Source organism: Cetorhinus maximus, chromosome 3 (genome assembly GCF_964194155.1).
Source record: "Cetorhinus maximus chromosome 3, sCetMax3.hap1.1, whole genome shotgun sequence".
Lineage (NCBI taxonomy): Eukaryota > Metazoa > Chordata > Chondrichthyes > Lamniformes > Cetorhinidae > Cetorhinus > Cetorhinus maximus.
The window spans coordinates 31,481,881-31,507,615 of NC_135881.1; the positions used below are offsets into that span (position 1 = coordinate 31,481,881).

Below are 25,735 nucleotides of genomic sequence, written 5' to 3' on the forward strand. Positions count from 1 at the left end.
TTCTGCAAAGCGGTCACTCAATTTGCGTTTGGTCTCTCCAATGTAGAGGAGACCGGGAAAGACCCATAGGAGACCTGTAGAAAGACCCAAACCTCCCTGTCGCTTGCCATTTTAATACTCCACCCTGCTCTCTTGCCCACATGTCTGTCCTTGGCTTGCTGCATTGTTCCAGTGAAGCCCAACGCAAACTGGAGGAACAGCACCTCATCTTCTGACTAGGCACTTTACAGCCTTTTGGACTGAATATTGAATTCAACAACTTTAGATCTTGAACTCCCTCCTCCATCCCCACCCCCTTTCCGTTTCTTCTCCCTTCCTTTTGTTTTTTCCAATAATTTATATAGATTTTTCTTTTCCCACCTATTTCCAGTATTTTTAAATCTATACCTTTTATGCCCTGTTAGTCTTTCCACACCAACCCCACTAGAGCTGTACCTTGTGTGTCCTGCCATCCATTCTTAATTAGCACATTCGTTTAGATAATATCACCACCTTCAACACCGCTTTGTTCTTTTGTCTGTGACATCTTTTGATTATCTGCTCCTATCACTGCTTGCTTGTCCCCACAACCACACCCCCCCCTCTCTCTCTCTCTCTTCCCCCCCTCCCACCACCACCTTAAACCAGCTTATATTTCACCCCTCTCCTAATATTACTCAGTTCTGTTGAAGGGTCACGAGGACTCGAAACGTCAACTTTTTTCTTCTCCGCCGATGCTGCCAGACCTGCTGAGTTTTTCCAGGTAATTCTGTTTTTGTTTTGGATTTCCAGCATCCGCAGTTTTTTTTACTAAAGGCAAACACTTTCTTACAATGAGGGAAAGAAAAAATGTCAAGTGTAAGATGAGGGCAAATGAATCACCTCCTGGCACCCACTCAAAGTTTAGTTTGTGGAGGTCTTTGAGTAGGTTGCCAACCATCCTTCTTGGCTGTAGGTGCTACATTGTTTGAGAGACCTGAATAAGTGGAGAGAAATATAACGATTAGAACAAAGAGGGAATATGGAAGTATGTAACACATATACACATTCGCACATACATGCACACCTGCATTCAAAATTAAAATGAACAAATATAATAGATGTTTCTCAAACTACTTATATTCTATACAAAATTAGTCATATATTTGAAAGTATAATACCATTTATTCATTTTTAGGGACCTTCGTGCAACTTCCATTTCCCTTGATATTCTCAAAGGTATTTTAGAGAATACAATAAATATCGTCAACCTGTAAGTATACCTGTTATCAGTAATTATTACCAGTAATTATTTTTACTGTGTTCTGCTTTAATGTCAGATATTTACTTTATAGACATCTAAGTGTTTTTAACTTATCAATGTTTCATCATTAGTCTGTTGGGAGCTTTTGAGGCACTAAATATCTACTCATTTAAGATTAGTCCGCAGGCCAAGTGGTTTCATAAAAATGCAAAAAAATGTGTACTAGCAAAGATAAGTTGTAATTATCTTTATTATACTATATTTTCAGAATCAAGTTTTAACTTTATAATTTCTGAAAGTTAGAATCAATTCAAAATTTGAGACATACTTGTGTTCCCTGGTTGTTGGCACATACTAGTGAAAAATGTTGCTCATGAGGTCCTGAATTATAATTGGCCTGTTTACACCATGCAGTATAATTGCCGCTATCTGTATTTTTAGTACAGTTACTTTCTTCATCCCCCATTCTCTGTTCCTGATTTATTTCCTGCAGTAGCTAATTGAACATTCCATTGCCCTAGTTATATGGTTTACAATTTATATCCTATCATCCAGTGCCAGAAGACTGGAGAATTGCAAATGTTACACACTTGTTCAAAAAAAGCGTATAAAGTTAAGCCCACTAACCACAGGCCAGTCAGTTTGACATCAGTGGTGGGAAGCTTCTAAAAACAATGGGCTGAATTTTACGGGCCACGCACAGATTGACCGCCCCAACCCCTGCCCCCCGCCCCCCGACCGCCAACTCCTCCACAGAAGAAAAGTCGGCTGGAAACTGACTGACTTTAAAAAAGGCTACTCCCCAGCAATAATACACAGCGGGTGGCCTTAACAAGCTAAAGGTCAGACTTCCACGCCTCACTGGAAAGAATTCCTGCCATCAAGAGTTTCCCATTAATCTGATTGGTTGGCAGCTCATCCCAGCAGTGCCAGAAGAGAGTAGTGGGTGCTCCTGGGACCGCAAGGAGACCCCAGGAAGAAATGTCATGGATGACGGAGGCAGATAAGTCAGGCATTTTAGGGCGGGGAGGAAGTAGAACCTGAGGAAGGGGGGCAATGGGGGCAAGGGGCAGATTTCAGAGGCCAGGCTGGGATGCACATGATCATGCACACAAACTTGTACTCCACCTTCTGGCCTTTTCACCAACATGGGTGAAAAAATGGCCTTCCCACTCTCACCTGCCTTCCACTGGCCAGTATATAATGGCAGTGGTGAGGGATTGAGGGCCTTAAGTGGCCATTAATTAGCCACTTAAGGGCCTCAATATACATATGGGCGGGTGGGCTAGTGGGCGTCTTACCCATCCCCGTATTATGGAGACTGTGTCGGGAGCAGTTGGGAAGGCGGTGGGCTACCCACTGGGCATATTTTACATGTCCCCCCACCCCCAAAAACATGCTTGGCAAGGGGTCCATAAAATCCAACCTAATAATTCAAGACAAAATTAGTATCACTTGGGCAAATGCAATTTAATTAATGAAAGTCAGCATGGATTTGTTAAAGGCAAATCGTGTTTAACTAACTTCCTGGAGAGATAATGGAGAGGGTTAATGCTGTTGATTTGAAGTAAACGGACTTCCAAAGGCATTTGATAGAGTGATACACAACAGACTTGTGAGCAAAGCTATAGCTCATGGAATGAAAGGAACAGTAGCAACATGGATACGAAATTGGCTGAGTGACAGGAAACAAAGACTAGTGGTTAATAGCTGTTTTTGGACTGGAGGAAGGTTTGTAGTGGTGTTCCCAGGGGTCCGTATTTGGACCCTTGCTCTTCCTGATATTTATTAATGATCTAGACCTTGTGTACAAGGCACAAAATTTCAAAATTTGCAGATGATATGAAACTTGGAAACATTATGAACTGTGAGGAGGATTGTGTAGAACTTCAAAAGGATATAGACAAGTTGCTGGAATGGGCAGACAAGCAGCAGATGAAATTCAATGCAGAAAAGTAAAGAACATGGAGAGATAATAAAAAAAAGGGTACAGTTCTAAAGGAGATGCAGGAGCAGAGGGACCTGTGCATAAGTCATTGAAGGTGGCAGGATAGGTTGAGAGAGTGGTTAATAAAGCATACAGCATACTAGGCTTTATTAATAGGGGCACAGTGTACAAGAACAAGGAGTTTATATTAAACTTGTATAAAATACTGATTTGGCCTCAACTAGAGTTTGCATCCAATTCTGGGTGGCACACTTCAGGAAAGATGTGAAGGCATTGGAGAGAGTGCAGAAAAGATTCACAAGAATGGTCTCAGGGATGAGGAACTTCAGTTATATAGATAGATAGGAGAAGTTGGTTTGTTTTCCTTGGAGAAAAGAAGATTGAGAGGAGATTTGATAGAGGTATTCAAAATCATGAGAGGTCTGGACAGAGTAGATGGAGAAAAACTATTCTCACTGGTGGAAGGATTGAGAATGAGAGGGCACATAGTTACTGGCAAAAGAAGCAATGGAGACATGAGGAGAAAATATTTCACCTAGCAAGTGGTTAAGGTCTGGAATGCACTGCCTGTGAGTGCAGTGAAAGCACTCGAGGCATTTAAGAGGGAATTGGATTATTATCTGAAAAAGAAGAATGTGCAGGTATACGAGAAGGCAGAGAATGGCACTAGGTTAATTGCTCATTTGAGGAGCTGGTGCAGACACGACAGGCTGAATGGCATCCTTTTATGCTGTAACAATTCTGTGATGTAACTAATTCTTCTTTAGAATAGAAGACTGTGCTATATAAGGTCACTGACTTACATAAATGCCTTGTGAGCTTCTGGATTCAGCTGGATCAATTTCAGTAGTCTGTACTAATATAAAATTATATAATTATATAAAATCTCTAACAATTTCTCTGTACACTTGGGGGAGCAATTCAGTTTTGTTTTGCTCATTGTTTGGATGTAACATGAAAGATGAAGAACAACTTTTGGTTGTATGTTCGCACCCTATCTGCTCCTCATGTGACCTGGTTGCAATAGTGGAAGTAGGCACAAGCTTGAAATTAGTATTAGGCATTTTGCGTATGCATTAGGTTTGGAATGCTGATTGGAAAACCTCAATGTTACTGGCAGGCTCTGCCTAGCTGTACCAGGTTTTAAGCGTCCAATCAGTAATGCTGAATGGAACTGTTGGAGGCTGTTCAAGACATGAGCACAAGTTTACATTTATGTGCAGCTAGGAAGCATAGGAGTGATCTTCCTGGCTCCAAAAATTATGGCGTGGCACTGATGGACCAGGTTAGACTCTTTCCGTTTTGTCTCCTCCTCCAGGACCTAACTACAGGTTGGCTCAGCATCGGAGTCAATCAGAATTCATCAGGACCTGACCAGCATGCTGGACCTGGATGCCCGAATGCCATCCTCAGATCATCTGTTTCATTCAAATAAGATCCAATGCTGAATTTGGCTTGGGTTGACAGGGAGCAGTATAAGAAGCTGACTTGCCATTCATTTGGGTGCAAGTCTAATTTTACCGCCTACCTTCATTTTGGAGGATGCACTCCTAGCCTGTTTGCAGAGTAATTTGTTTTGCTGAAATTGTACCAAACCATCATGATCTGTTGATGCATCATCTTTCGCATAGTTTTAAAACAGCAATTTCATCACTTACCAACACGTTATTTTGGTTCTGGAGAATTATTGATTATGGAGAGTCCTTAACAAATTCCCTTTGTCAAAATTTCATAAAACATTAGGTGGTATATTTTCTGAGCCTTAATCATCACCTACATGTGTCAAAGTTACGGTTTATTGATATAGATTTTCCAATAACTGCCAGCAGTTACCTTGCCACTGGTGATGACTTGGAAAATCCACCCTTGAGAGTAAAACCATAGTGCGGAAGCCTCCACATTTGTTGCGTTAGGGCAATCCATTGGAAAATGGGAAAGTTGCAGGATATTATTTACATATATTCTTCAAATATAATTCCAGCTATACTCTCAGTCACACCTTGGCCAGATTTAATGTGGAGGTCATGGCTCCGTTCACTGGCTAGAAAATTGGGCGTGAGCCCACCTTTACTGGCCCTGGAAGCCACAAAGCTATTTTGAGTGGCTCAGGCAATTAGTTGCCCGAGCTCAATGCCTCTACCTCTGAGGCAGGACATCTGCCTCCAAGAGCTACCAGCCAATCAGAGGGTCAGCACTCATCAGTTCCAGAAGCACTATTGGGAGCAGTGGACTCTGCTGGAACTGCACATGGTCCTGATCTCAGCCAGAGTTCAGGTAAGTGGGGTGGGCTATCTCTCTCTCTCTCTCTTTGTCTCTATCTTTCTCTCTTTGTCTCTATCTCTCTCTCTTGTCTCTCTCTTTCTGTCTCTCTCTTTCTATCTCTCTGTCCTTGTCTCTGTCCCTCTCTCTCTTTCTCTCTTTTGGATGAGCATGTGCTGGAGGATCACTTATTGGCCTTCTGGCCTCAGAAGCCTATGATAGGATGGCAAGCCCCCTCTGGCCATTAATTGGCCAATCTTGTAAAAAATTGTAGTTGGGTGACTATTCCAGATACAGTATGCAGGGTTGGGACCCGCATTTGATCCCAACATCGGGGTTCCAACTCCAAATGGAAAGTCCAGTCCTATGTCTCTGTAAATTGAAACGATTCATCTCTATTCGTGCTGCTAGTTCATCTATCTTATAACAAATCCTTCACGTATTTGGATATAGAGCTTTTAATTTTTTCCTTTGCATGGACCTTATTCATTGATCCGGTCCCAATCTGCTTGTCTTTACCCAAATTGCTACAGTGCTGTATTGCCTTGACTTTTGTCTTAAAGTCTCCCTTCACCTGACCTTCCTCCTGTTTTAGTTTAAAGCCTTATCCATAGCCATAGTTATACGATATGTCGGGGCACTGATCCCAGCCAGGTTTAAGTGAAATATATCTTAGAATCACAGAATTGTTACAGTGCAGAAGGAGGCCATTTGGCCCAAAGTGTCTGCAGTGCCTTCTCCCGCCTTCTCCCCATAACCTTGCACATTCTTCCTTTTCAGATAACCATCTAATTCCCTTTTGAATGCTTCGATTGAACCTGTCTCCACCACACTCTCCGACAGTGTATTCCAGACCTTAACCACTTGCTGTGTGAAAAAGTTTTTTCACATATCGCTTTTACTTCTTTTGCTAATTACCTTAAATCTGTGGCCCTCTTGTTTTCAATTCTTCCACCAGTGAGAACAGTTTTTTCCCTATCTACTCTGTCCAGACCTTGCAAGATTTTGAATACCTCTATCAAATCTCTTCTCAACTTTCTCTCCTCCAAGGAAAACGGTCTCAACTTTTCCATTCTGTCTACATAATTGAAGTTCCTAATCCCTGAGACCATTCTCGTGAATCTTTTCTGCTCTTTCTCTAATGTCTTCACATCTTCCCTAATGTCTTATACCCAAAACTGGACACAGTTGAGGCTGAATCAGTGTTAGGTTGAATATAACTTCCTTGCTCTATACCCCTATTAATAAAGCCAAGGATACACTATGCTTTATTAACCCCTCTCTCAACTTGTGCTGCCACCTTCAATGACTAATGCATGTATACACCCAGGTCCCTCTGCTCCTCACACCCATTAGAATTGTACTCTTTATTTTTATTGTCAATTTTCTTCATACCAAAATGAATCACTTCACACTTCACTGCATTGAATTTTATCTGCTCCTTGTCCGCATTCCAACAACTTGTCTGTGTCTTTTTGAAGTTCTACACTGTGTTTATCTGCCATACAGTTCACAGTGCTTCCAAGTTTCATATAATCTGCAAATTTTGAAATTGTGTCCTGTACACCAAGGTCTAGGTCATTAATATATATCAGGAACGGCAAGGGTTCAAACACCAACCCCTGGGAACTCCAGTACAAACCTTCTGATAGTCTGAAAAACATCCATTAACCATTACTCTCTGATTTCTGTCACACAACCAATGTCGTATTCATGTTGCTACAGTCCCTTTTACTTCATGAGTTATAACTCTGCTCACAAGTCTGTTGTGTGGCACTGTATAAGATGCCTTTTGGAAGTCCATATACACCACATCAAAAGCATTGCCCTCATCAACCCTCTCTGTTACCTCATCAACAAACTCCAGCAAATTAGTTTGACACGAATTTCCCTTAAGAAATCCAAGCTGGCTTTCCTTAATTAACCCACTTGTCCATGTGACTGTTAATTTTGTCCTTGATTATTGTTTCTAGAGGTATGGGGGAGAGCGGGGTATGGCATTGAGATAGAGGATCAGTCATGATCATATTGAATGATGGAGCAGGCTTGAAGGGCCAAATGACCTACTCCTGCTCCTATTTTCTATGTTTCTATGTAAGTTTCCACACCACCGAAGTTAAAATGATTGGCCTGTAGTTGCTGGGTTTATCTTTACACCCTTCTTTGAATAAAGGTGTAACGTTTGCAATTCTCCAGTCCTCCGGCACCACCCCTCCTGAGCCTAAGGAAGACTTAAAAACTATGGCCAGTGCCTCTGCAATTTCCATTCTCACTTCTCTTAGTATCCTTGGATGCATCTGACACGAATTGGGAGCAGGAGTAGGCCACTCAGCCCCTCAAAATCTGCTCTGCCATTCAATAAGATCATGGCTGATCTAATTTTAACCTCAACTTCACATACCTGCCTACCTCCGATAACCTTTCACCCCCTTGCTTATCAAGAATCTGTCTACTTCTGCCTTAAAGATATTCAAAAACTCTGCCTCAACTACCTTTTGAGGGAGACTATAAGACCATAAGATGTAGGAGCAGAAGTAGGCCATTCGGCCCATTGAATCTGCTCTGCCATTCAATGAGATCATGGCTGATCTGACAATCCTCAACTACACTTTCCTGCCTTCTCCCCAAAACCCTTGATTCCCTTACTGATTAAATATACTTAAAGCCTCTACAACCCTCTGCAGTAAATAATTCCACAGATTCACTACCCTCTGAGAGAGGAAATTCCTCCTCATCTCTGTCTTAAAAGGGCGAACCCTCACTCTGGGAATATGCCCACTGGTCCTAGACTCTCCCACAAGGGGAAACAATCTATCAGCGTCTACCCTGTCAAGTGCCCTAAGAATCTTATATGTTTCAATAAGTTCGCCTCTCATTCTTCTGAACTCCAATGAGTACAGGCCCAACCTACTCAATCTTCTCTGGACTGCCTCCAATGCCAATATATCTTTCCTTAGATAAGGGGACCAAAACGGTTCACAGTATTCTAGGTGTGGTCTAACTAGTGCCCGTATAGTTTTAGCAAGACTTCCCTATTTTTATACTCCATTCTCTTTGAAATAAAGGCCAACATTCCATTTGCCTTCCCTATTACCTGCTGAACCTAGCTTTTTGGGATTTATGCACAAGGAATCCCAAATCCCCCGGTGCTGTAGCTTTCTGTAGTCTTTCTCCATGTAAATAATATTCAGTTCCTCTATTCTTCCTGCCAAAATGCATAACCTCACATTTTCCTACACTACATTCCATCCGCCAAGTTTTTGCACTCACTTAACCTGTCTATATCACTCTGTAGACTCTTTGTGTCATTCTCACCACTTGCCTTCCCACCTATTTTTGTGTCATCCGCAAACTTGGCAATAGTACATTCACTTCCCTCATCTAAGTCATTAATATATATTGTAAATAATTGTGGCCCCAGCACTGATCCCTGTGGCACTCCATTAGTTACAGGTTGCCATTCTGAAAATGCCCCCCTTATTCCAACTCTGTCTTCTATTAGTTAGCCAATCCTCTATCCATGCTAATATACAACCCCCAGCACCATGGGCTCTTATCAAGTAGCCTTATGTGTGGTACCTTATAGAATGCCTTTTGGAAATCCAAATATATTACAACTACTGGTTTCCCTTTATCTATCCTGCTTGTAACCTCCTCAAAGAATTCTAATAAATTTGTCAGGCATGATTTCTCCTTCATGAAGCCATGCTGACTCTGCTTGATTATGCTATGCATTTCTAAATGCTCTGCTATTACACCCTTTATAATAGACTCTAACATTAATTCCAATGTCTCACAACTCTCTGAGAGAAATTTTTTTAACTGTATAAAATGCTAGTTAGGCCACAGCTGGAGTACTGTGTGCAGTTCTAGTCGCCACACTATAGGAAGAATGTGATTCACTGGAGAGGGTGCAGAGGAGATTCACCAGGATGTTGCCTGGGCTGGAGCGTTTCAGCTATGGAGAGAGACAGGGTAGGCTAGGGTTGTTTTCCTTGGAGCAGAGAAGGCTGAGGGGGGACCTGATAGAGATATACAAAATTATGAGGGTACAGGTAGGGTAGGTAGGAAGAAATATTTCCCCTTACCGTTGGTGTCAATAACCAGGGGGCATATATTTAAGGTAAGGGGCAGGAGGTTTAGAGGTGATTTGAGGAAAATGTTTTCATTCAGAGAGTGGTTGGAATCTGGAACACGCTGTAGAGGCAGAAACCCTCACAACATTTAAGAAGTATTTAGATGGGCACTTGAAAGGCCATAGCATACAGGGCTACAGGCCAAGTACTGGAAAATGGGATTAGAATAGACAAGTACTTGATGGCCAGCATGGACACGATGGTCCGCAGGGCCTGTTTCTGTGCTGTATAACTCTATGACTCTTATAAGCTCTATTCTTCTTGTCTTGGCTTTGGACAGACACAGCATGTGGCAGACTCTATTTTTCTTTGCCTGATTCCAAGCTGAACTATCAAGGTTACTGTAGATTTTTTCCTCTAACTCCAAACTAGGTAAATCTTCCAGCCTCTTTTCCCTCATGAACTCTGTCTCCAAACTGAACTTGAGGTCCCACCCACATTCTGCATGATAAATGATAAAGTTAGTATTTTCTCTGCTTCAGATGCAGGCCTCAGTAATTTTTATCTCTTTTGTTCCCTCGACTCAGAGAGCTGCAACTGTCCCTGTCTGTTTCTAAACTGAACTGCTGACTGCTTGCTTCTGTAAGCAAGCACACACAAAGATACATTAAACCAAAGGTGCCTCCCTAACCCCTAAAGCCCATATCCATGGCAGTGTGGCGTACTTGGGATGTTCCAAACAGAAATGTAAATTAACTATCTCTGACCTTCAAAACAACTCCTTTGATTTGGTGACCCACATGACAAATTTATATCTCTAATGGATATAATTACCCTCTCTCCAGACTCCCTCGTCCCCCATATTTAGAAACAGTTGCTAGCCTCTTTTCATCTGGGAACTACATAAATAATCTAAGTCTTTTATTGAGATAAGGATAAACATGCTTCCTTTATCAAGTCTATAGCTTGGCCATTCATTGTTTACGTTTTCTCACTTTCAACTGTGACCTTGTAAGATAAACACAGGATAACTTTTAACCATAATTAACCGAGGCTTGTTTGATTTTCATTTACTTTAGGGTTTATCGAGTTCGCAATCAGGTTTTTCCATTTAACTTGCAGTTAACAGTTTACTCTCCAACCTAAAAGCTACATTCCAAAAACTGAAAGTTATACCTCTAAAAAACACATGAATTATAGAATCAGATATTCGCAACATACAAGTCTAATAACATGACCACTATGCCACCAGCTTCCATAGCTATTGTAGAAGTGCTATGTAAATGAGCCGCTTTGACCTTGCTTTGCATTGCCTCTGTTTTCCACACCTTAACTTGGCTAGTCAAGTTTTTGTTTCTGTACTCAACTGAGTCCTGTCACAGTGTGTGTTTTCTCCGCCTCCTGAGACATATTGCAGGGCTATTATTACAGGAAAAAGATTCTGTCAGATTTTTGGAGATGGTAAAGACCTGATCTGCAAAGAATAGTATCTGCCATAATCATTGTTTCTTTTCTGATCCAGGAAACACTACATTTGATTATCTACATTTTTGTTTTTAACATAAATTCTTTTGCATCCGAATAACACAAAACCGCCAACACCCTTTTTAAAGCACATTATCATATTTTTACAAATTGACATGGTACGAGGGTAATCACGAAGGATGTACAAGGCAGGTTTATAAAACATGATTCCTCATATAGTGAATTGCTAATCTCTGCTGAGTCATTGTGCGCACGTAATCCAGGTGCTGTGGGGACCATGTTCATAGCTGGTTTATGTACAAAGCAACATTAACAAAGGGCAGAAAGTTACACATCTGAGTTCTAAAATTGGGTGAATCACAGAAATTACTGTATCAAAGGTAAACAATCAGCTTAACATCCAACTTCCCTATGAACTATAAACCCATTCCTTCTACCCCATATGATTGTAACAATGGGAGAGTAAGAACGAGGAGACAAATATAAAATAAAAAAATAATGGAATTTAGATGATCTAAAATATCTTAATAGCTGCCACGTTACTCTGTGGTCCAAAAAGTGTTGAATGTAAATAAAAATCAGCCTACGAAATCTGAAATATTTGATACTAACTGATATGAAATTGGAATTGCCTGTTTTGCCAACCCAGTGTCTTTATCATTGTTTGGTTAATTCTCTGCTTCAGTTTAACACCTCTTTTGTTGGCGAATAAGAGAAAGCAAGAGGTGGGTTTATCAAAAACATGTTCAAGTCAAATGGCACTATTGACATTAGAATTTGGGGAAACATAATAACAATTACAGCATCTTCAGGGAAGCAGGATAAGGAGAAAAATAAATACAACTATGGAATAATTTCTCACTGCTGGTGAGGATGTCAGAAAATCATGTGTGGCTGCCTGTGATTTCCTTATATATGGTAGTGTTGTGTACTTGGAAAGTTGCTGTTATTGAATTATCAAATGTTCACTTTAATTTTGCAGCGGTGCAATCACAAACTGCATTTTCACTTACTCTTAGCATTGACCAGTGAGAGAAGGCATGGGTCCATATATGACAATCAGGCTGCTCATTAACCACTCATTACCAGCATGATTTTTATTAAGTAGAAATTGCTCATGTTAGTCAGTGATTTTATCATTGAAATGTGAATGACAATAAAGCAGTCCATTAAAATTACTTTAAAAGTCTACCTTAATTGACAGAGGTTTCCACCAACAAATTTAGTGTTACAGTCAGGGCCTACAATTTCTGCTGTAAGAGTGGCAATGATTTGTGATAGCTATTTAACTGAAAGCATTGCTTCTCAGCAGCCACATCAGTGGTGAAGGTATAGTGAACTCAGCTGAAGTAAGGGTATTTATCTCTGATCATTTATCAGGATCATTTTAAGCCCATTCAACTACTTACAGGATCACAGTCAAGCCAATTCTTTCATCTCCCAATGTCTGCACAGAGCACCTCCAGCAATAGCCCTGGATAGAAGTGAGAATGCTGATTGATTTTCCCTTCCCTAACTCATGGACACCATGTCCCTACCTCAACCCAGCCATGATAACTAACTCAGTGCAGACCAAGGATTTAGCTTGGATTTTTTTTAACTCCCGGTCATGCGTGCTGCTCATAAGGCATAAGAAATAGGAACAGCAGTAGATCATACAGCCCATCGAGCCTGCTCCTCCAATATATCACGGCTGATCTTCTGCCTCAACTCCACTTTCTCACCTACACCCCAATTCCCTTGATTTCCTGAGTGACCAAAAATCTGTCTATCTTAGCTAGAAATATATTTAGTAATGGAGAATCCACAACCCTCTGCTTACTAGAAAAACTTACTGAGCCAATGGACTTTGCCTAAATTTTTGGCAAAAAAATTAGCGAATCATGATTGAAATCTCACTTTAGGCATTGGCCACAATTCTAAAGAACATTAAAAAAAAACTAAGAATAATTTTTTAAATGACACTTCTGATTGCTGGGCCAAAATCTGAGCAATAAATAGAATATATATTTATGCCTAATTATATCTGAGAAGACAACGGTCCTGAAATTCTCAGGTACGTGCAGTGTCTCTGGAAGTGCAGTGAAGCAAGACTCCCAGCCAGCAACAGTGAATGCCATAGGCTCTGTTCCAAATTATGAGGAATTCGTTATTTCAGTAGTTGGAATGGGTGGTATACTCCTCTATGGGTCTTAACAGTTGCTGCTTCAATGTGGAGCCAGAGGCTGTTAAGAGACTGAAAAAGTTTGCAAAAGGTTTTCTTGCATTTTTCAAAGAAAAAGTCCAATCACTTAAAAGTAATGAATCCCATCTGAGATTGATACTTTTGGGATCTTTGGCAGGCCCAGACTGGGACCTATGTTGCAAGTCAGTTGACATTGGTTTGTTGAACCCATGGAAATTTGATGGGCAGACTTCTTGGGGTAGCGTGGAATGTTGCCCAGACATGCCCTCAATGTTGCCAATGGACTTGAAGAGGGTGGGTGAAAGACGTGGCTAGCCTTCCCCAACTGGAATTTGAGCTGCACGATGCAGAAGATAGAATCCCAGCATATCTGGATTCCACCCTAAATTATGCTCTCCCACCACATTGGAGTTTTTGGGACCAATAGAACCACACCTGATTGACCAATTTATAGCATGTTGGTTCTTTTTGAGCAGAGTTTTTGTCTGTTATAGCATATATGTACATAGCCACAATCTGAAAGAAACTGGATTATTCCAAGTTTTAAAAAGGGTTGAGGATTTCTGCAATCAATGCAGTGAAGAAACTTGTAAGTTTCAATGAGTGAAAGTTCCCTGTTTCTGGTGATTGTGAAAGTTTAAATACATGAACAGCATGCCCATTACTAAAGTCGAGTACACAATTTAAGACTGGTAAATGCTAGGGGTATGAGTGCCTGGCTTGGAATCATAGATTGGAGGCACTAGTCAAGAATAAATGTGTCACGGGACAATGGAGATCATTCAGAAACATAATGGTGGCAATTGTGCCTGTTTCTCATCTGAAGAGTTAGTTGTTGCCATTTTAAAATATTCTGGGAGGAGAGCACCTGAATTGTCCCAGTGACACCAAGGCCCACTGGATGCAATTTGCCTATAATGGGCGAGCAACAAACCGCTTGGTTTGCCTGGAAGACAGTTTACGTTTACAAGTTGGAGTCCTACACTGGCTGGAGATTTACAAGTAGCCGCCATTCTACAGAAACTAACCTCAGCCTAAGGTCTAAATTTCAACTTTTGTTGTACCTCTACTGACTACTTCTCAGTAATATCCTTGTAGTATACTTGGATTTCCAAAATGCATTTGATAAGGAGCCCCATAACAGGTTGATATGCAAGGGCCCGTGGAATTCTGAGGTAATAACATGGATAGAAGATTGGTTAACAAACAGGGAGCGAAGTGTAGGAATAAATGGGGCATTTTCAAGTTGGCAGGCTGTGACTAGTGCCACAAGGATCAGTGCTGGAGCAGAGAGACAAAGGGCAGAATTCTCTGGTCAGCGAGTGGGGATGGGGCCCGCTTGTCGGCGCGTAAAATGATGCACATTGGCGTCAGGCAGGCGCCCCAACGTCACTGCTTGTCATTTAGATTTTCAGTTCGGTGGCGCGCAGCTGATTCGGCTGCGCGCCTGCCAAACTGTCAAAGGCTTATTAAGGCCATTTAAATAGTAATTAATTCAATTAGCAGAGCTGCCCGTCCAACCTTAAGGTTGGCGGGCAGGCGAAGAGTCCAGGCGGCCTTTGAATTTTTTGTGAAACTTCGTCCACGGGCGGGATGAGGTTTCATGAAGTGTTTTAAAAGTCAATAAAAATTTTTAAAATAATTCTTTCACATGTCCCAGCTCATGTGACAGTGTCACAAGACGCGACATGTTTTAGAAGTTTTTATTTCCCTTTATTTAAATTTACACATGTCAAACCGATCTCCCTGAGGCACCTCTGTGCCTCAGGGAGATCTCTGTGCTCTTTTGTGTGCATGCGTGAACGAGTGCAGGGAACAACTCAAGGAATCCCGCCCCCCCCCGCCCATACAGGGAGCGCTCAGCGCTTCTGGGCGAGTGTCACGCTGGGCAGGCCTTAATTGGCCCGTTCACGTAAAATGGCAGCGCGTCCCCAAGCGGGGGCACTGATCAGGTTCGTGCCCGCCCCCACACAACCTCCCCGACATGGGGAAAATTCAGCCCAAAGAGTAATGTATCTAAGTTTGTTGACAATACAATGCAAGCTCTGAGGAAGGGGTTGCAAAGAAAATCAACAAGTTAAGTGAATGGGCAACAAGGTGATAGATGGAATATAATGTGGGGAAGTGTGAGATTTAGTAGTAAGAATAGAAAAGCATATTTTTTAAAAGGCATGTAACTTGTAAATGTTGATGTCTGGAGAGACATGGTTGTACTCATAAAAGGAATACAAAGTTAGCATGCAGGAACAGCAAGCAATTAGGAAGGCAAATGACATGTTGGCCTTTATTGCAAGAGGATTGGAGTACAAGAATAAGGAAGGCTTGCTATGATTGTACAAGGATTTGGCAAGATCACATGTGGAATATTGTGTGCAGTTTTGGTCTCCAAAGTTAAGGAAGGATATCCTTGCACTGGAGGCGGTGCAGCGAAGGTTCACTAGATTGATTCCTGGACTGAGAGGGTTCTGAGACTATGCCACTGTGTTCTAGATTCCCCAGCCAGGGTAAAAAACCTCTCAGTGTATACCCTGTCAAGCTCCTTCAAATTTTGTATGTTTCAATGAGTTCACCTCCCATTCTTCTAAATTCCAGAGAATATAGCCCAATTTACTCAGTCTATCATCAGAGGACAGCCCTCTCATCCTAGGAACCAATTGAGTGAATCTCCTCTGTATCACCTCTAATGCAAGTATATCCTTTCCTGTATATGGAGACCAAAACTGTGCACAGAACTCCAGGAATGGTCTCACCAAAGCCCTGTACAATTGTAGCAAGACTTCATTATTCTTGTACCCCAATATGTTTGGCAAAAAAGCCAACATGTCACCTTCCTAATTACTTACTGTGTCTGCATGCTAACTTTTTGTGTTCCTTCTATGAGTACACCTAAGTTCCTCTTAACATCAACATTTACAACTTTCACACCTCTAAAAAATATTCTGCTTTTCTATTCTTACTGCCGAAGTGAACAGCCTCACACTTCCCCACATTATTTTTCATCTGCCATCTTGTTGCCCACCTAACTCCTTGCAGGTTCTTTGTGTTCTCCACATAGCTTACATTCCAACATAGCTTTGTATTGTCAGAAAACTGATACACTACTCTCAGTCTCTTCATCTCTGCCATTAATTAAATAGCTGAGACCCAACACTGATCCTTGCAGCACTCCACTAGTTATACCCTACCAACTTGAAATACCTAATTTCTAACTAATCTTTGCTTCCTGTCTGTTAACTAATCCTCTATCCATGCTAATATACAACCTGCAACTCCATGAGCCTTTATCTTGTGTATTAACCTTTAGTGTGGCACCTTATTGAATGCTTTTGAAAAGTTAATCATTGGGTATATTCAACAATGAGATTGATAGATTTTTGGACACTAAGGCCTGGATTTTCACTGAGTCAATCACCCAGACCCTTTACAGTTTCAGTAGCTGTAACTGCAGGCACTTAAAACCTCTTAATTGTGTGTAAATATACATTGTGAAATTGACAGAAGAGATCAGAGAATCAGAGCTGTTAATCCAGCAATGTTTTCTCTAGGGCTCAGATGTTTCAGTGCTCTAATAGATGTCTGAGATCTCAGCCAAGAATACATGACACTTTTATTGGGCTGTAGTAGAAAGTTTTTTTTAAGAAAGTAGAAAGTTATCAATGAATTATTTTTTTAAAGCTTTTTTTTACACATCCTACCATCACCGTGGGGTTCATTGGTGGATAAAGTGTAAAATGGGTAAATGGGCATGGAAGTGCAATTGCTTGACATGGGGGCATGAAGGGCCATAGAGGCTTGGTGGGGGACATGAGGTGGCTAGGATGGGGCATGGGGAGTGTATTGAGCGTGAGGGCTGGAGGGCCTTTCTGTTTTTATTTTAACTGGGAACAAGTTCCACAACACTGAGGCGGATCATCTAAACAGCTCACCTTGACACCTGGCAGCCCCTGCGGCTGCCTCCAAAACTTTTGCCCGGGTTGGCTGGCCCGACTCCGGCCTGCACCCGTGCCACAATGAAAATCCCGCCTTTGCAGGCACTTTCTCCCGAGCAGGCCAGGCTGTGAATTTTCCGGACACCTGCTACCCGCCTCAAGGATGAAAATTCAGGCCTAAGTGTCCAAATCAAGGGATAATGGAATAAGACAGGGAAGTAGGGTTGAGGTTGAAGATCAACCATGATCTCATTGAATAATGGAACAGGCTCCGGGTACTCTGTGGCCTTCTCCTCTATTACTTCTTAGGTTTTCTTATATAAATTTTCTAGAAAATTATTGAAAAAAAGTTTTCTTCTGTTAGGAAGGACAAGATAGATTTAGCTACCGTTTCAAGAATTGTTTATTTTTATCATTATCACTAAGTTCTTAATTATGATTCATTCTTCAGGTATATATCTCATACATTGAAATGCTGCTTATGCAAGTATCCACATCTGGACAAGCTTATTCTGACAAGAAATGTGGAGATTAACTGCAAGAATATATTTTGCACCATATCACTGATGCAATGTTGTAAGTTGCTTATAACTGCTGTTAGTAATTATTTTAAACACTAGAATGAAAACAGAAAATGCTGGATATCATCAGGAAGTCAGACAGCGTCTGTGGGGAGGGAACCAGAGTTATTGTTTCAGGTCAATGACCTTTTGTCAGGTCAATGACCTTTTGTCAGAGCTAAGTAAATTTATGATGTAACAGGTTTTAAGTAAGTACAGAGGCAGGGGAAGAAAGGTGAGGAAAAACAAAAGGGAAAGTCTGTAATAGATTGGAGGGCAGGAGTGATTAAATGACAAAAGGGATGATGGTGCCAGGCAAAAGGAGACAAATAAAAAAAAAACACAAGATGTGTCCTGTGGAGGTGTAAACTAGAATAGTAAAACCATTACGAATAGCTGCAATCCAAAAAAAAAATGAGAGCAGAGGTTATGATTTGAAATTATTAATCTCCATATTAAATCCCATAAACTGTCAAGTGTGAAATTGAAAGATGAGATGCTATTCCTCCAGCTTGCATTGAACTTCTTTTGAACATTGTAGAGGTCGGAGTGGGAATGATGCGGAGAATTTGAATGAAAGTGTAGAGGTGACCGCATCGTGAGCAGCGAATACAGTATACAAAATTGGAAGAATAACAAGTGAATCACTGTTTCACCTGGAAGGAGTCTTTTGGGTCCTGGGTGGTGGGGAGGAAGAAAGTAAGAGGGCAGGTGTTACATCTTCTACGCTTGCACATGAAAGTGAAGGGGTCTTAGGGTGATTGAGCCATGGACCATGGGAGGAATCGTCCCTTCAGAATGCTGAAAAGGGAGGGGAAAGGAGAATGTAATTGATGGTGGCAGCATACTGGAGGTGATGGAAATGGTACCAGATAATTCCTTGAATGAGGAAGCTTGTTGTGTGGGTGATGAGGATAAGAGGAGCCCCATTGTATACAGTACTAGAATGCCCATGTCATGCAATTTAAACACTGATGTATCTATCAACTGCTTTATTAATTATTATTGCAAACATGAATGTATCTTTTGTATTCAACATTACCAGTCAATCTCCTGTGGTATTGCATGCAAGTGGAATGGAGTAGGATTTTTGGACCAGGGCACAGAGATGTAGTTCAGTGCCCAATTTAAAGTTGTACAGTTTTGTATAATACTTGAAGTAGATAGTATTTATTATTAAACAGCAAAATTATGACAAAAGGAGAGAGATAGAGTTGGTTGGACGATGGGAGTTTCTCTGCAGTCCAGGCCAAAAAGCTTGCAGATGCAAAACTAGAACACCACCACTGGTATAGGAGGGTATAATTACAGCATGACCAATTTACATAGGCAGTTCCCAATATAAGACATAAGAATCTTTAAGGGGAAAGAAAATTTAGGTTTCCCCATCCGCTAATTATGAGGCACATTCCGTGGCTTATCTCAAGGGATCATTCATTTGGTCCACACCAGCAGCCTCCTGCCATCTTATTCTGCTGTCATTGGCCAGCCAGCTGCCTCTCCCTGCCAGCATCGGCAGGAAACTAACAAGTAAATGCAAATTAGATCCGGGATATAACATTGGAAAGGCCTCACCCAGTTGGGATCAGGATAGTTAGCCACCTGCCTTAGCTCCTGCTTGCTCGATTCCTGCTCCGGATTAAAATCAGGATTGTAATATTTGTTAGTAGGAGTCTGACATTACTAAATGGTTCAGATAGTGAGATCATCATAAGGCCATCTACAGGCATTGTACCATTCAAAAGTAATTTTAACTTCAAGTGGACACTGAGGTGTGTGGCATGCACCTGTTATTGCTGTGACACTTGAGCCATTTTGAAGTCTGGACCTCATTTACATTACACTGTGGGCACAGCTCACGAGATGGGGAGGGCAGGAAATCAGCCAGCTCCCATTGCTGAGCTGGCTGTCTGTTAAAGCCTTGTGGAAGGCAAAATGATCCTGTGGTAGCCTTGCAAAGGCTGAAAGTTTTGGGGGGCCCGGGAGATGCACTCTGGTCCCAGAAGAATAAAAGATAAAACTTGGCTCATTTGTACTGAGCGGCAAAGGCATTCCTGGTTAGGCCACTCAATTGGTACAAATGACAAACGGCACACGCTCTGCCAATTTTTAAAAAATTATTTCTTGGGATATGAGCATCACTGGTAAGGCCAGCCTTTGTTGCTCATCCCTAAATGCCCTTGAGAAGGTGGTGGTGGTGATCTGCCTTCTTGAACCACTGCAGTCCATGTGTGTACACCCACAGTGCTGTTAGGGAGGGAGTTCCAGAATTTTGACCCAGTGATAGGAAGGAACAGCGATGTACTTCCAAGTCAGAATGGTCTGTGGCTTGGAGAGGAACTTGCAGGTGGTGGTGTTCCGATGCGTCTGCTGCCCTTGCCATTCTAAATGGTAGAGGTTGCAGGTCTGGAAGGTGCTGGCAAAGGAGGCTTGGGTGAGTTTCTGTAATGCATTTTGTGTATAGCTGCCACTGTGCATCGGTGGTGGAGAGAGTGAATGTTTGAGGTGGTAGATAGGTGCCGATCATGCAGGCTGCTTTGTTTGGATGGCGTCAAACTTCTTGAGTATTGTTGGAGCTGCACTCATTTCCATCACACTCCTGACTTGCACTTTGTATATGTTGGACAGGCGTTGGGGAGTCAGGAGACGAGTTACTTGCCACAGAATTCCCGGCCTCTGATCATGCTCTTGTAGCTATATTATTTATATAGCTATCCCAGTTCAGTTTTTGGTTAATAGTAATCCCCAGTACGTTGATGGTGGGGAAATTCAATGGTGGTAATGTCATCAAATGTCAAGGAAGATGGCTAGATTCTCCCTTGCTGGGGATGGTCACTTGCCTGGCACATGTATGGCATGAATGTTACTTGTCACTTATCAGCCCAAGCCTGAATAGTGTCCAGGTCTTGTTGCAAATGGACAAAAACTGCTTCAGTATCTGAGGAGTGGTGAATGGTACTGAGCACTGTGCAATCAGCAGCGAGCATCCCTGCTTCTGACCTTATGACAAGAGACGTTCAGTGATGAAGCAGCTAAAGATGGTTGGGCCTGGGATACTCTCTCAAAAACTCCAGCAGCTATGTCCTGGTGGCATGTGTTAGAGTCTGAAGAGTTTGGGCGATTTTACCTCCATCCTCCTCGTTCCCGCCGCTTGGTCACCAGCTGAAGATGGACATGCGCACGCCCATCCTGAAGGGCTTATTTCAACGACATTGCAGTAGGTACAATGTGCTATAGAGTGGATCTTTCGCAAAACCAAAAGTGATTGTAGATCATGACACTGGGATGCCTGGCACCATACTACAGGCTAGGAATAGGAACTAAAATGCTGAATCATGTGTTAAACATCTGTGAGAAGGATTGAACTTTTGACAATATTTATCTTGGTCTTCAAAAGCCACAATTTTCTTCCTTTGCGCTAAGTATGCTCCAGTTTTCCTCTTGATTCCCATTGACTTCAATTCTACTCAGCCTCTTTGATGCCATTCTAGGTCAAATGCTGCTTTTATGTCAAAGCCAGTCACTGCCACTTCATTTCTTGAGTTCAGCTCTTTTGTCTATCTTTGGACCAGAGCTGTAAGGCGGTCAAGAGCCGACTGGTTGTGCTGGAACCTAAACTGAGCATCAGTGAGGAGGCTATTGCTGTGTAAGTGCCACTTTATAGTACTATCAATGACATCTTCCATCACTTTGCTGATGATCAAGAGTAGCTTGGTGAGACAGTAATTGGCCAGATCGGATTTGTTCTGATTTTTGTATTATCAGAGCCCATAAACTTTGTGCCTGCAGCCATTTCTTGATGTTATGTAAAGTGAATTGAACTGGCTGAAGACTAACATCTGTTACTGCAGGGACCTCAGGAGGAGGCCAAGATGGATCTCCATCCACTCTGCACTTCTGACTGAAGATGATTGCAAATGGGATATTTGTGGAACCTCCTCTTCCAGTTTGTCGTTTAGTTGTCCAGCACCATTCATGATTGGATGCGGCAGGACTGCAGAGCTTTGATGTGATCCATTGGTTGTGATATTGCTTAGCTCTATCGCATGCTTCTTCCGCTTTTTAGCATGCATTTAGTCCTGTGTTGTAGCTTGACCAGGATGCCACCTCATTTTTAGATATGCCAAGTGCTGCTCCTGACATGCTCTCCTGCACTCCTCTTTGAACCTGGATTGATCCCCTGGCTTGATTGTAATAGTAGAGTAAGGGATATGCCAGGCCATATAGATTATGGTTAAATACAATTCTGCTGCTGCTAATGGCTCACAGTGCCTCATGGATGCCCAATTTTGAGCTGCTTGCCCTGAATCTGTTCCATTTAACGTGGTGGTAATACCACTCAACATGATGGACGGTAGCCTCAGTGTGAAGATGGGAATTCCTCAGTGTAAAGACCGGTTCCAAAGAAGAGTCATATTGGACTCAAAACATTAACTTTGTTTCTCTCTCCACAGATGCTGCCAGACCTGCTGAGCTTTTCCAGCATTTCTGTTTTTATTTCAGATTTCCAGCACCTGCAGTATTTTGCTTTTATCCTCTGAATTACTAGTCCAGTAACAGTACATTGTGCCACTGTGATCTGGAAATTGAAAATGGGCCCTATGTGCATAGCAGGACCCCATTTTGAATATTACAAGAAGCATCATGCTTGAAATAGGCAGGTGCTCTGCCTGTCCTTCTCAGGACTCTACTCATGATGGCAGTGACCGGAATGTAGTGTAACCTCTTCCGAAGTGACCTTATGCTATTTTTAGGCTGTAACCTCAATGTTTGCACCAGATAGAGGCACTTAAAATTGGCTCCACTATTTTCAATATAATACAACTTTATTATAGCTCTTGCATGAAATATTAATGATTATTTTAAATACTAGTTAACCTATTGCATGCAATAATCAATTATTTTATGATTTTGAACACTCGTACTTATTGTGTTCATTATTATTTCAGATATTATTGTTCATATTTCATGCAATATTAGTATTTATTTTAAACACTAATGCCTACTGCATTAATATATTTACCGGATGCATTAGTCATTATAACTACTAATGTACTTATTGAATGGAATTAATTATTTTAAAAGCAAATGCACCCAGTACATGCAAAATTAGTTATTCTAAACTTTAATACTATTGCATGTAACATTGGTTCCTAAATTTAAAAGAAATGTACCTAATACACATAATGTTAGTTATCATTTTAACCATGAATGTATCTATTAAATGCAATAATTATTTAGTTCTGCTTTTAAAATGTTTGCAGAATCTTTATTTTGGGGAATTTGACCTAGCTTATAGATATTAATGAATATTACCAACTTACAGATACAAAGGAAGTCAAAAAACAGAATATATTAAAAGATAAAGAAAGAATTATTCAAGAAATGGAGGCAGTCAAAGCTAGCGCCATAACATCATTATCAGGAGGGAGACATGATGGGACCCAAAAAGATTCAATCAAGTTGGAACGTTCTCGACACCCTGAACCTCGTATTTTGAATTCCGCTCATGCACAACCAGAATTAGGTCTCGAAATTCTGAATAAGGATTTACAATTAGGTGACAAACAGACAGAACTAAAAGAAGAGATGTTGAACAAAAACTTGGAAATAAGGAACAAAATAAAGAATGAGCAATCAACCAGGGGTGCAGAAAGAGAGAAACTGAAGCAATACAGTATAGCTAAATTATCTTCAGGTTCAGAACGACCAGAGCTGCCTGCTTTAGGAAGTGAAGAAAACACTTTGGGCAGACTGCATAAATTGAAGGAAGCTTTAAAGTCACTCTATCACTATGCTTCTCACCGAATTGCAAACAAAGATGATGATCAACTTACAGTTAAACTTGAGTCCTAAAGCAATTGAGTATTGCAATTTGAATAGGACAGAACAGGAACAGCAAACATTAAATTGTGATATAGTAATTATCACAATATGAATTAATTCATTTTTTGTGATTAAGAAGTAATCCAAAAATAAATTGGGGCCAACATTTAAGTAAAGGTAAATTGATTTTTTTATGCTTTATGGCTGCCAGCCCATACGTAACACATTTATCCACACTGCAACATTATTAAAGATTTTTCTCTATGACAAAAATATTGCTGTTTTATATTTAAATGAATTGTAGCATTTTTCTTTACCAAATGTATCAAAACATTTAGAAACTTGCAGACAGCTTCCAGTTTAGGCAACAAATTCATCAGTGCAATAAAGTAAAATGCTTGAAAATGTCTCACTGTTGTCATAGAAAATTTCTCAAGTTGATCCTGTTTCCATCAAGGAAATAAAGTTCAATTGGCAAAACCGAATGTGTACTCAAAAATATCAAAACAAAGAGACAAGGGAGAAACACAAAAACTGCCCAATGCAACAAGTAAGTGAGAGATGGTAACTGTGAAATCAAAGCAACATGAAGGAATGAAAAATTATGGAAAATGAGAGAAATAAATGAAAAAGACCTTTAGAATGCTACTTACATTCTTTATAATACAGAAGAGAATTACATTTGTCCATATAGATCAAGTGTGAATATAAGTACATTTTGTGCATACTAGATTTATTTAATTTAAAGTAAAAAGCAATAGAATATGCCATTTTATTTAGGGCTTAGGCATCTGAAATAATAAAAGGTGAAGAATACATTTCAAATAGATTTATCTCAAATCCGAAATATCTATATTTAAAAACTAAAGTTACAGATTTCCTAAAAGTAAATTTAGTCACCAACTAATGATCAAATTATATACTATCTGTTTGGGACATTTAATTGCTGAATTTGTATTAAGTGACAACTTCCATGTTAAAGTAAAATTATAGAAGGATTATGATAATCATCTCAAATTACACAGTTTAAAGATTTGTTTTTGTCCTCTGATGCGAATTGACATCAGATTTAGAGCTTCTCATGAAGCTGAGCATCATACCTAATCCTTGAAAAATATTGTTCACGGTTTATGCTTGATTGTACATGTATAGACTTTTTAGTCATACATTGTACACATCATTGTAAGTGGTGTTTGTGCTTTCAAACAGATTAATAAAGTTTAACAAACGGCAGCAAGTACATTGTGTTTTCAGTGATTAAGCATCTATTGATTAGAAGTTATTTTTCTATAACAATTTTTGAACAGCAACTCACATTTATAAAGCCCCTTTAATGTAATAAAGGTGCTTCACAGGAGCATTACAAAGCAAGATATAACACCAAGCTACGTAAGGAAATGATCAAAAGCTTGGTCAAGGCGGTGGGTTTTAAGGAGCATCTTAAAGGAGAAAAGAGTACCTGAGAGGCAGAGAGGTTTAGGGAGGGAATTCCAGAACTTACGACCCTAATAGATGAAGCTATGGCCACCAATGGTGAAGCAATTAAAATCTGGAATGCTTAAGAGATCGGAATTAGAGCACAGATACCTCAAGGGTTGTGGGCTGGAGGAGGTTACAGAGATAGGGAGAAAATTAAAATCGAGGATAAGAATTTTAAAATTGAGTCATTGTTTAACTGGGAGGCCACGTAGGTCAAAAAGAAGAGGGGTGGTGGGTGAACGGCACTCGGTGCAAGTAACAATACCCAGGGTAAGGCAGAGTTTTGGATAACCACAAGTCTTTGGAGGATAGAAGATGGGAGGCTGGCCAAGAATACTTCGGATTAGTCAAGTCTAGAGGTAACTAATGCATAGATTATGGTTTCAACAGCAGCCGAGCTGAGGCAGGGTGGACTTGGGGATGATGTTACCGAGGTGGAAATAGGTTGTGTTAGTAGTGGCGCAGATATGTGGTCAGAAGCTCATTTGGGGGTCAGGTATGACACCATGTTGCAAATAGTCTTTTCAGCCTCAGGAAGTTGCCAGGGAGCGGGATGGTGTTGGTGGCTAGGGAAAGGAGTTTCTGTTGAGGACTGAAGACAGTGGATTCAGTCTTCCCAATATTTAATTATAGGAAATTTCTGTTCATCCAGTTCTGGATATTGGACAAGCAGTCTGATAATTTAGAGATAATGGATAATTCGAGAGAAGATATGGTGAAGTAGATCTGGGTGTTGTCAGCAGACATGAAAATATTGATGCTTTTT

General features: G+C 40.9%; 1 protein-coding gene across 2 annotated transcripts in view; it reads left to right on the plus strand.

Moving 5' to 3' along the window:
• LOC144672718 (uncharacterized) overlaps positions 1 to 24,719 on the plus strand; it is a 145,878-nt gene extending 121,159 nt beyond the window's left edge. For both annotated transcript variants that reach the window (XM_078534673.1, XM_078534664.1), the window contains 3 exons: positions 1,157 to 1,231; positions 17,556 to 17,680; positions 22,991 to 24,719. In XM_078534673.1, coding sequence (XP_078390799.1) covers positions 1,157 to 1,231; positions 17,556 to 17,680; positions 22,991 to 23,520 — 730 coding nt within the window. In that variant the 3' untranslated portion in view covers positions 23,521 to 24,719. The remainder of the gene's footprint in view (positions 1 to 1,156; positions 1,232 to 17,555; positions 17,681 to 22,990) is intronic.
• The last annotated feature ends 1,016 nt before the right edge of the window (positions 24,720 to 25,735 follow it).